At 39.8% G+C, this 12,815-nt stretch overlaps 1 protein-coding gene across 2 annotated transcripts in view; it reads left to right on the top strand.

The window, feature by feature from the left end:
* sept12 (septin 12) overlaps positions 1-8,462 on the top strand; it is a 62,494-nt gene extending 54,032 nt beyond the window's left edge. The window contains exons 7-11 of one of the 2 annotated variants that reach the window (XM_041062584.1): positions 157-274; positions 663-758; positions 1,503-1,599; positions 2,827-2,878; positions 4,927-8,462. In XM_041062584.1, the coding sequence (XP_040918518.1) occupies positions 157-274; positions 663-758; positions 1,503-1,599; positions 2,827-2,878; positions 4,927-5,092 (529 nt within the window). In that variant the 3' untranslated portion in view covers positions 5,093-8,462. The remainder of the gene's footprint in view (positions 1-156; positions 275-662; positions 759-1,502; positions 1,600-2,826; positions 2,879-4,926) is intronic. The other variant, XM_041062585.1, reaches the window with a different exon arrangement.
* The last annotated feature ends 4,353 nt before the right edge of the window (positions 8,463-12,815 follow it).

Raw genomic sequence — 12,815 nt, 5'->3', positions numbered from 1 at the left:
CAAGTACACTGTTGCCCGTAAAGTTGGAATCATTTTGTTTTCAGATTCCTCGTTTTATTCCTATTTATACACATCAGTAATCACATTGGAAGAGATTGATCAATAATATGTTGTCCAAATTGTCCAAACTGACCAGAAATCTGTCTGTGTTTCCAGGTTACGCCCCATCGATGTTGAGTTCATGAAAAGGTTGGGGAAGATAGTGAGCATCGTACCTGTCATCGCCAAAGCCGACACACTCACCATTGAGGAAAGACAGGAGTTCAAAGAGAGGGTGAGGGAACACACATACACATGCATAAGCTAAAGCTTGTTTTCTTCCATGTTCTTCTTCCTCCAGATGATGTTCTGATAGGGCAACATGAACAGAATAAATCACCATCTCACACCATGCATGTGTTCAGCCCTCATATTTCCTGTTTTAAGATATAAGACTCTACTTTTAATTGCGCAAATACTACAATAAGTGCAGAGTGGTAGGTCTTCGGCAAGTGCACCAGATATTTTAGTTTATGCAGGTGCATCATGTGCAAAAGGCCTGGGTGAAGATTGAATATAAATTGGAGCCTGTGGTGAATAAATATTCTCTCAGCCAATCACATCAGTGGTATCATCACTCTGACTGTGTCTGACCTTTGTTTTAACCTTTGACCTTTTGACAGATAAGGCAAGACTTGGCAGCCAATGGGATTCGTGTTTACCCCCAGAAAGAGTACGACGAGGATCCAGAGGATCACATCCTCAACGACAGGATCAGGGTAATGTCTCCACATCTGTTGTTTAGATTACTTTTGTCTTTTATTCCTTTAAATTAAACAAGAGATAGATTGTGTGAAACTGAAATCTCTGACGAACAGTGAAGTTACACCAAGGTTGTTGTTTTTTTTTTTGTTTGTTTTTTTTTTGTTCGTCAGTATGATGCACCAATAGAAACATTTTTTAAAGAGCAATGGTATTTGGTTTGTTAAGGGTCACACTTCCTATTATGATTCACCAGTTTATCTTGTGGCCCTGTCTCGTAGAGGGACACTGTGTCAAAACCTGGTTTCAATATGTATTCTTTCAGTATGATTATTTTAGTTTATATTATGCTCACAATAATCCTGATCCCAGCCTGCTGAGTATGCATGTCCACTTTACTCAACAGGCAACAGGATACATAGACAATGCACAGGGTGGGAGGTGGGGTCAAGGTCAATATATTGGTGTCACATGATTCCTGTTCTAAAACCTGAATAAGGAAACTATTTTTGTTTACGTGGACATTTATAAAAATGAGTCAGGAAAAATCCTATAAATAATCTAAGTAAATTAGTAAATACTTCAACTGAGCATCACATGTAATGTGACTGTTTGTTGCATTATAATACGCAATGTTAATACTGTATAAGCTAATTGTTTTAACTGTTTAGGGTTAGAGATACTATAGATTTCCCATGTGATAGTGAACAAATGATTCTTTGAATAAGCCTGACTGAGACAGACTTGTGTTGTGTGTCCAGGAAAGCATTCCCTTTGCTGTGGTGGGAACTGACAAGGAGCACCAGGTGAATGGAAACAAGGTGCTGGGCCGTAAAACAAAGTGGGGAATCATCGAAGGTAAGACATGGGTTTAACATCCGTGTGACTTCATTCACTCTGTGATGTCATTTTTTTGGCCCGAGCAGATGAGTAGGTGCAGAAAAGGTTTTTAACAGGTACAGCAGCTGCTCCGGTACAACCTGAAACCGCTTCTTCTGCTCAAAAGTGTTCTTTTTTTCTGACCCTGGAGAATGTATCTTCATCTATTGGACTGTTTTCTTTGTGAACCATTGTTACTTCCAAAACACTTTCACTTCTTACTGGAGTCAGACATCCAGTTTTACCACAGCCAAAGGGATTAGAATCACTATTGTGTAAACAGCAGCTTTGGTATCTGTACCTGCAGCAGTGATGTTTACCTGCTGTCATGTCATTTCCTGCCTCAGTAACAATGATGTAGGTGTGAAACCAGCAGTGGCCCCTGTGTTTCCATGTTGCGTAAGCAGAGCCATAGTGAGATACCTGAACACTATCAAATAACTCTTTTCAATTAAATAATAAAGCTGCATCACAGCATAACATCTGGTCAGGAGAGAGACACAGGCAGATAACATCTTGTCTGGGACATTGTCTCTCAAAATCAACATAAACACAGGTTAATGAGAGCAGCTGTGCTGTATCACAGGGTGGGAGGTGGGGTCAAGGTCAATATATTGGTGTTAAACTGCACCGTTTAAACAAAGTTAGATGACAGAAGGTTTTCTTCTTAACTTTGCTGTAGTGTCGTGCCGAGTGCATTGCTGTCTGCTCAGACAGCAATGCACTCGGCCAGTTAGAGGCAACTAAACACTGTCTTGCTTTCGCTGTCACACAGCCCCCCAACTCTATAACTAAACACCAAACTGGTGGTTTAGGATTTACACACTCTGGAGGCTGTTGTGGAAAAATCTTCCATTTTGTTGTAGTCTGGACAGAAACGGAAAGAAAAAGAGGTTTGCAAATTCAAGCGTCTTATCTTGGATGTACTCTGTGTTGCCTTACATTGCTGATCCTGATAACCCTACACATGTCCCATTCATTAACGGATATAAATGAAGCTTAGCCTTTCATTTATATAAGACTGATGAAAGTAGAGATGTGAAGTTTTTGTCTCTAAAAAGACATAATGTGTCAGTTTACCTTCATGGCTCTATGCAGACACACGCCTCCACTGCATCTGTAAAACTGATTAGTCCAAGCTCCAGTTATTATCACTCTAACCAGTTTACTTACTACCCCAGAATAAATCTTTTTCTCTTTCCACAGTTGAAAATGTGGCACACTGTGAGTTTGCCAACCTGAGAGATCTGCTCATCAGGTGAGTGTTACAGCGATTGCTATGCTTGATTCATCATAGAAAGAGATGGGATGCAGAAAATCATTATATGAAAATCATTATTAAATTGATCCATCATACACATTTATGTCTTCAAACAGTGTTATTGTGGTTAAAACATTATGTTAAATAGTCATTTTATACCAACCTTTTAATGAACTTTGTTTTGTATGTCATAGTGTTTCCACAAGAATCTCTGTTAAAATCATTGAGGTGTTAGTAGACACACACACAGACACATGGACACACATGCTTGTGACAGTGTATGTGAAGTTGTGTGTCCCAGTTTGCGTGATTCAATGTGTTGACAAAGAACAAAGCCAAGACAGAGTTATCTGGGTTTTATATTCGATGATGGCCACTCAGGTAGAAATAGCCATGTGATTGGACAATTTGTCTTTTTTTTTTTTTTTTTTTTGCTTAAAGCACTCTGAGGCTGTGTTCAGGGGGAGAGAGAGAAGAAGGGGGTTCATTATCTGGGCTTTCTTGCTCTTTATGTTATCACCTTCTGCCTACAGCCTTTCTGGTGAAAAGACTTCAATTAAAATACATTTCTTACTCAAAGAAAGAGCTGACAGTAATGTTACACAACTTCCTAACACACAGTACATACAGCTTTAGTTCAGAGTGTAAGGAGAAATTCAAAATCACCTGGAACAAAACATGATTGCTTTTAGTCCTATAAAGACTCAGGTAGTGGTGCTATTCAGCCTCTAGTGGCCAAAATGAGCATTACAACAACAAAAACAGACTTATATTGGTCCCTCTGCTGTATGACAACTTCAGGTATTTAATGAACTTAGAGGGAAGAATCCTACAAACTCCTGTAAGCAACAAAGAAACCTTCAGCTCTGGTTAACATTTTTATTCTTGAGAACACCCAAGTTCTGTCTTCCAGGAAAGACTGTGCACAGTCTAATGTCCATATTCAAAAACAACATCACGTCGCCACCCTCTGTATGACGGCTGGCCATTCACTCCACCTTCCAGTGTGGCCATTTCAGATCAGGTGCTTATAGAAACAATTGTTCTATAAAACAAGAGTGCTGGGAGAGGGGCTGATGGCTGTGCTGGTCAGGGTGTCCTGTGGGGTGTGCTGCAGGACAATGGTCCTCGTAAAAGCCAGAGTGAGAGTTCCAGCTCCACCAGGGTTGTGCCTTGTTACCATTTCTGTTTATGATTTTCATGGACAGAATTGAGCCATAGCCGAGGTTTGCACAGTGTCTGGTTTGGGGACATCAGGATTACACAGACCATCAGTGACACCGTTCAGACACAGTATGGAGTACAGGACTCCCAAGACACCATCACCATGGTTACAGTAGAAAAAAACTACAGGGCCACCACAGGGTCAGCTGAGTGTAGATCTGTACAGTAGGTTTACAAATCTGGACACACAGTTCCCAGCTCTCTGAGTCGTAATTCATGTGCACCGGTTTGCAGCCTGTGTGCTTAGATTTGTAAAAACCATGAGCACAGATTTGAAAACGACTTCTTTCCACAGAGAACAAGGAATGGAGTATTTTCCTGTGCTCTATAAGTAAAGTTCAGTTTATCTAAGAGCAACTTAAAGGTATATTGTACTTCAGTTTCACAGCTGCCATTGTATTTACTGTGCTTTTCACTCCAATACATGAAGAAAGAATTAATTTGCAAATTTGTGGACACGGAATACAAATCCAAACTGTGCACATGGATTTGTTAACCAAGAGTACAGATTTCCTCTTGGCTCTATTGTTTTTCTCCGCTGACTTTAGTGGGGCTTCATAGAAAACAGACCTGAAGCATACAAAACACACATTTAGTTGCAAATAGCTCGAGTAAAATGCATCAGACGAAGGCAAAGACAGACGACTGAAATGTCTCCTGTGTAGACACACTGCAAGACATAACACCAGGAGAATCAGGTTTTATTAAACTCACCTGGTCCACAGGAACTTTCATGAACTGGTTTTGAATGACATTAACCAGAGAGCAACAAAAATAAATATCAAGTTCTTTGACTCTTTCTGTTTGTGTTTTTCACAAAGGTCTCACCTGCAGGACCTGAAAGACGTGACGCACAACATCCACTACGAGACCTACCGCGTACAACGGCTCAACGAGTGCAACGTGAACTTCAGCGAACTGGGACTGTCCGTCCGGCCGCTGGAGAATGGAACTGCTGACAAATGTGAATCAGACAGCCACCTCTGATCTCTGCAGCATCAACACCGATGCTCCTCATCCAGTTAGAATGAGCGATGGGGGAGTGAGGGGGAGGGGGGGGTACTATTTTCACCATGTTAAAAAAAAATTTTTTTTATTGTTTTTTTCCTTTTTTCATTATGGGACCAAACTAGTGGATTGTTTTAAAATAAGAAATTCTATTTGAGTTTTACACAAGACGTAAGAAATGCATAAAATATGAATATATTTTTGAATGTGAGCTCATATATATTTTTTTTTTCTGGAAGGAAGGACTGGTGACATATATAGGGAGAGCAGGCAGTACAACATGGCAAAATGAGAGGAAACAAAAACATAAAGTCTCCCAGTGCTATCAGACATATGTGGACAGCCCAGACCTTAAACATCAGATGCTTGCAGCCAGGCCTTAATGTCTGGTGGAAGGTCTGAAAGCCGAAGAGAGTGGAGGCTGTTACTATGTTTTTAAGAGTACTCCACTCTAGTTTCTGATCTGAAGTACTCAAACCTTGAAATAATCAAGTCGTCCCACGTGCTGTGAAGAGGTGGATGATTGGCAGGTTTGGTTTAAGTGGCTTCTTATGAAAAGATGGCTGCCTTTATGAATTTTGAGCTGAGTTAATGGCAGATGCAACTGATTGTAGGGAATAGAAACTAAAGGATTAGACTGTAGGGTTTTGGAGAACACGGCGTACTGTATCATTCACCCTGAGTTTCGGCATTTGCAAGCCTCCTTTTTCCATTCAGGGCTCCATGTCCACACTTGGATAAAACGAAGAAGAAGCTGGTTGCGTGTTGAAGGTTTAAGATGCTGTTTGTTTTTTTGTTTGTTTGTTTGTTTGTTTGTTTGTTTGTTTTGTTTTGTTTTAAGATTGTGCCAAAACAACAAAAACATGATTGAAGTTTTTAAAGAATACACCCAAAAATGTTCTAGAGTGGCACAGATAGAATGAACGAAGTCAGCTGACCTCATGATGCAGATCTTGCTCAGTCCTTCACCCAGTGGAAAGTGGTGGATCATTTTCCGATTTATCCACATTAGTGTGAGTGTTACTTTTTCACTATCACTTCATTACCCAGCACTGACAGCTTCCTCCTCCATAATGTTCGGTCAGCTCAGTAATATTCTGTAATGTTTGGAGTCGTGCTTTATTTTATGTAATGGCCACATGTTTTCTGCCTGCCATCGTTAGTTTACAGAGAGTTAAGTATTAACTGAGGACTCTTTTTCATTAATTGTGCTGGAGTGACCATTTGCATGATATTCATTTAATGACCTCTCTTCTTCAGTGTTTGTATTTTGCTCTTCAGATGTTACAAAGACATTTTTTTTTTTAATCCAAGAAAAGCTGTTCAAACATGTTTTCTCTGCTCTGCATTTCACATTCACAGTGGTTGCCAGTTCTCTGCTAGTAACCACTGATCAGCTGGAGCTGGATGATAAACATAAAGTATCAAGTTTGACTATCTGTGCCCTGGTTTTGCCATCATGCTTACTCACCGGCTTTGTCATAGTTATTTTAGACAGGGACACCCCTTACTGCATAAACAGTGTGATGTTGAGTCAGATGGCTTTAAAGAAGTCCAGTTTAAACCACTTCAGAACCAGTAGAACCCAGTCCTCCAGCGGCAGACCTGTACCCAACCACTGAACATTTGCTACCACATTAGAAGAAAAGAATTTCTTTTGTCAAAATTAAAGAACTTAATGCGTTTTGTGCACTAATTACCTTAAACTTAGTACAATCATAGTATTTTTCTCAATACTGCCTGTGAAGCCCACAATAACAGGGTCCTGATGTTGAACTATAATAGGCCATCAGTATGTAAGGTAACCAGCTACTCAATTTGCATGTAGTGTCCCATCTCATGTTGCAAGTCTCACGCAAAGTCCAGTGGGAGAAAGCAAACATCATAGCCAGTGCCGACGATTAGCTTAGCCTGTAACAGATGAGATAACAAACATAGCATCGGTCCCAGGTCAGGTTTGGGTCATAAATTTGGTAATACAGGTCAGGTTCTTGAAGATGCAGGTATGGGCAAGATTCAGGTCTTGCAGAACTTCATTACTCTATTACTGTTGCAACTAGCTAACTGACATGACTAAAGACAAAACCACTGACAGTTTAAGAGAACTTGAGACTTTCTCCAGGAGAAGCTTGAGAGAAAAAGACAAAAGGCATGTGTCCTATAATGTTGTTTAAAATGCCAAACATTTACCGCAATTGTGACACCCCCTCCAACACCGCCACACCATCATTTGCAAGAATGTTATCAGTCTAAAAATGTGTGTCACATCAGTGCAACAATATGATTAATCCTGACTTCTCAGAGTAGGAAATCACAGGTGATACTAATAACATTAACAATGGCTCAGTTCTTTTCAGGTGTCTCAGTAAGTCATGACAGTGTGACAGGGAACTGAAGCAGCTAAATGGAATTCAGCCATCGTTCATTTTACGAGAGAAAAGGGCCTGCAGCTACTCGTGTGTGAGGGTAACTGCTGTAGGGTTTGAAATGTTCAAATGATTGTTAATGTCAAGATGGTAAAGTGTGCTCAGCTGTCTGCCCAGGGATAAATGAAGATTAAAATCTGAAAATCAGTAGACTCCTTAAAGGTACCCTGTGGAGTTTTCTTACAAACAAAAAAAAGTTGTGTTTACATTCAGTATTACCCACCAAAACTTAAGTATTTTAATACCTGCATTATTCCATCTATGTTTCGCAGCCTGAAGTCTTCTTCTCTGCCTTTGTTGGCAAAATGCTGCACATTTTGGTGTGTTACTGCCACCTGTAGGTCGATGGGTGCATAGACATACTCCATATCCCCTTTTTTTTTTTTTTTAACGGTGTAACTACAGAGCAGACGAAAATGTTAATTGGTCTTTTCAAAGTAATGGCTCACTTACCTGCTTTCCAAAACATGATTTTCCCTCTGCAGCCACTTATGATCGACAGTGACACCAACCGCCCCAACAGTCACATTTCACTTTGATTCACATACTGTATGTCAGACACTGAGTGTTTCTGTCTTCTTACCTCTCTGCTCTTCTCTGTATCCTGAACCTCGGTGTCAGCTTCTCACGCTTGTGTTTTATACTCAGCATGTACTAACAGATCCATATGATTATTGTCTTTGTTTATTTGTGGTTTTTTTTTTTTTTAGTATTAATGATACATGTTAACACTTTGTTGATTGAACATTAAATACCTGTCACTTTCTCAGTCCAGTGTAAAGTCATTGTAATAAACCTACTGATTTCTACTTTCTAGCTGCACCACTGCAGCTAAGTACCAGTTACCAGTTAAAGTGGGCAACTACCCTGGGGCCCCACACAACCAGGGGCCTCAAAAGAGCCCCGGTTCACTGCCTGTTATCACAATAAAATTGTTCTTAATACTAAAACTTTATACTACAAGTGTTGCTGGTTTTGACTCAACAGTCTCATGAAGGATGCTCCTGCATTATCACATAACCTAATGGCCCCCAACTGAGGAGCACTGTGTCAAAATCTTAGCTTAAGACCTTTCTTATCTGAAGTCATATTGTGATCACCTTAGACAAAAAGGTGCGTTTAATCAAACACACAGTGTATGGTGCACATACACCATATACAGATGGTAGTAATGGCCCAAAATGTGTGAATTTGACCATGACAAACACCAAAATTGGAAGTAGTAGAGTTCGTTGTTTTGCTCTTCCGTGTCAGGTTAAAGAAAGAGAGGGTAAAATCAAAGCAGTACAGTCTGAGATACCCTGACTTTTGATCTCTGTAGCCTACATTCCCTATTATGCAACATAATGGTGCCTTTGATTAGATCCTCCCTGCCTCCCTGCTGGGAGGGTGATGCAGGCTTTCTGTTAAAAATCTGAATCTCAATTGACAGGAATGAATTGATTCACACAAGGCATTGTGCATCTGAATGAGTAGCAGACTGCATGACAAGTAAACTGAACTTCAGGTGTAAAGTAGTTGGAGTGCCCCTTTACCAGAGGTTAAAAAAAAAGAAAACCAGGGATCATAAGAGCTTTGAACTTCATCAAGCTGAACATTATTCCATGATTGCAGGCAAAATCTGAGAGGACAAGGGTCAGTTTCCTTTACAGTAACTGCATGGGTGCTCAAGCAGCTGGACTGAAAGACAACAGTGGTGTGATAGGTGTCAGACCACTACACAGTATATGGCAAGGCAGTTTTATTCATATAGCAAATTGCATTACAAGCAAACTACTGTTTGTTAGGATAAACCAGCAAAGAGAGCATTACAGTAATCTAACCTGGCTTTGTTCTAACCTGATCAGAGTCCAAAACAACCCCTGAGGTCCCTGATCTGCTAACCTACTCCAGATTCAGTGGCACTAAGTGTCAACTCATTTCTCCTCTTTGGTTTTAAGACCTTTTGAAAGTGTTTCAGTCCTCAAACCTTTACTTAACTGTAAAAACCTTATGTAGTAATTGATGTTAATTTTACCGGCTTGTTTGTAGGCATGAGATCACCAGGTTAGAGAACATCAGGTCAAGGTGAGCCCACCTGGACTGTGATGCTGTCTCTGTGAGCTCAGTGATGATCTGATCTGATCTAATGTTCATGCTCCATTATTTTGTATGTCAGAGTACCTTATTGTGTTTATGTTTCCTGTTGGTTGGGATGTACCTGACTTAGATGTCTTTTTCTGCCTAGACGAAAGCAGACACGGCCGAAAGCAAGTTTCCTTTTGTGAAACCTTCACTAAAACAGTGCAGAATGGGGCCAAAGCACCTGAAACACACACACATGCTTTCATAAATGTACTGTAGGTACTACAGCTCTGAGCTAAAATGGGTTGTTTTTTCATTGGCGAGTCATGTGATCACCAGTAGATTCATATTTACTGGAAAATTGTATGTGAAAGAAATCTTCCTGTTTAAGATCAGGATCAGGTCCTGGCTCTAGTTCCATACCTTCCATCATGAGGTGACACCCTCATACTTTACAAAATTACATTTTATTTGCTTAAGAGCTGCAGGAAAACTAATAATGCATATTTGAGCGCATCCTCCTTGATAGGAACATATGCACAGCTTCGACACTCCCATCAGTTCATTTCTGTTCTTACCAGAAATCCAAAACCACTTGCTGACCACATCTGGCTCTGGCACTTTGTCAACGGACACATTGTGATGTTTGGTTTTAACGGTCTAGAAAACTTAGCTACAGAAGCACTAAAAGCTGCTGGTCATCAGTGCAAAGATGGTTATAAATCAAAGTAGATTCAGTACAGGTATCGGTAGGATGAACACACTGAAACTGAAAGAGCACACAAATTCTGCCAATTTCAACATTATCAGTAAACTGTCAGTATTTTATTTTACTGCTTACTTAAAGTTGTGCTGTACAAGGGTTGTAACAAAATGATGACAGATGTAGACCAAAGACTATAGACAGCAGTAGAAGTGACAGGAATGATTTACCCTAGAAAATGTACCTTGGATTTATGTAACTTAGAAAGGTCTGTTGTTAGTTGTTTCTAGCTGAGAAATGCATGACTGTGCATGTCAGAGTTCATGATATGTAAACGTACATTTGAGTCCTTTCGGAAGCTCATTAAAAGCTAAAATACTGAAAGAGCACGAAAACCCATTTGTGTTGATCGTTAATCAGATTGTTGAGCCAGGGTGTGAGAGTGCAGGAGCAGAGCACTTTGTACAGGACACACTTAAAATGGCTGATAAAGTAGGGGCCAATAACGTGTGTACGTTGTGTGGCTTATCACTTCATTATAAACAGCTCTGCAGTGTTGATACTTCATATGACTTCATGATTTTTTGCATGTCAATGTGACACTGTAACTGAACAGAAGATAAAGTTGTTGCCTTTGCTAACTGAAAACCATTTCATTCGGTTATGCACAAACAAAATCAATCATTTCAGATTAATAATAATCAGTTTTCTTTCTTATTAAGCATTTTAGTTGTTAGTTCTGTCAGACCAATACTTCAGTTTTACAGCCATTTAATGATAACAGTTACTCTGCAAGTAGCCTCAGAGGGCACAGTACAGCCATCTTGGTGATGTCCTTCCATCTGGGTGGATGTTGCAGTAATAACAAAGAGTCGTTAATGAGAAAAGTCTAATACTTATAATGGGGTAATAATAATGAAAATATACCAATGCATATCAACACACCTGCCAGCTCACCCGAACCAAAGCTAGTGACTAGCACAGAGCTAGCGCTAAAGCTAGCTAGCTTTCTGGATCATGCTTAGAACCTGTTCAAATGTGTTTTGTCAGTAATAAGCTTCCACAGAATCCTCGTGAATCAGAGATCTTGGCCTCTTGTCATCTTAATAGACAGTGTAAACATTGTTCAGCCACGACAGAGGTCGATCTCAGGCTTCACATTCTTTTATGTATATCACACTCTGTATTTCGCTGCCACATTCAGAACAATGCCAGCAACCGATATAACCTTGCCACCGCTGTTTGTCCCCTAATTCTTAATGATGGATCAAAAACAGTGATAAAAAAGTTGACACACTTGCACGGAGTGAAAATACACCCTTGTGCATTATGAAGATGTAAAAACTTGAAGCCAGTGTTGAAGATGTTAACGGTCACTGGCGTCTAAAAGAGCATATGTTCAATGTATAATAAGAATTATTTCACGTAGGGGGTCTGAAATGCCAGAACATCATTTAAAATCTAAAACAAAAAAAAACCCAAAACGAAACCAGCAATTAATGCACAAGCTTAATCAGGCTCAAATCTGAAACAAGTTCCAAGAAACAAAATCCTTTGAAAAAAAAAAAAAAAAACACGTCTCCGATAAATAAATCATGTAAATAAGACACAAATTAATTTAAATAAATAAATAGATAAATAAATAAATATACTTCTGTACAATGAAGAGATGCAGAACAACCTCGAAAAATGAGCCAACTTCGAAACAGGAACGCAGACCAACTAAAAAACATGCATGGTCTGCCATGTCTATACAGTCCCACACTCACTGTCAACCTGTTTCAGTCACTTTCACTAAGAGGCCACCAGCCACATTTAATGTGCTGCTGCGGAGGCATTTTGGCACAACCTAACACTGGCTGACACTGATGCAATCCTTTCAGTGGGCAGTCAGCACATCAAGAGGCAAAAAAAAAAAAAGCAGCACAGTGGCTCACAGCTGGGCTCCATCCATTTCCTTTTGATATCAGACCATAGTGGAAGAAAGCATGACTACTGGCTTTAAAGTTCTTTGTTTTCCCTTTGTAACATCTGTAACCTACTTGTATGTTGAGTAAATTCTGTGATTTTTTTTTTCCTTCTAACCCAGACTCAGGCACTTTTTCACACGCCCTTTTTTGAATCAGTTTAGCAGAACAAAGGCATGTTGAAGTTTAGCCTAGCTTAGCTCAGTTGATAGATGTGTATGGGAATCTAAGCTCTAAAAAAAGATATACCAACTTGGGTGTGGTTGATTATTTTACCGCCCACCTTCACCTCTTCTTCCAATTAAATACAAAGAAATACAAGTAGAAATAAACCAGGATTATCCTTTAAGACACTGGGTAGAGCTTCTCAGGCATAACTTTCTCCCCACAACAGGCTATTTAAATGGTCATTTAAATTTAGATTGCAGGTGGTTATGCTGCATTGGTGCCCGTCAACATTTCTGTTCATGATTACTGGATTTAAAATGACTGGATGGACTGTTTCCTTCCAACACGTCCAACAAAAGGGGACTAAACACATT

Source organism: Toxotes jaculatrix, chromosome 18, assembly GCF_017976425.1.
Source record: "Toxotes jaculatrix isolate fToxJac2 chromosome 18, fToxJac2.pri, whole genome shotgun sequence".
NCBI classification, from domain to species: domain Eukaryota; kingdom Metazoa; phylum Chordata; class Actinopteri; family Toxotidae; genus Toxotes; species Toxotes jaculatrix.
The sequence above is the reverse complement of the archived record's forward strand: the minus strand, read 5'-3'. Positions and strand labels throughout refer to the sequence as shown.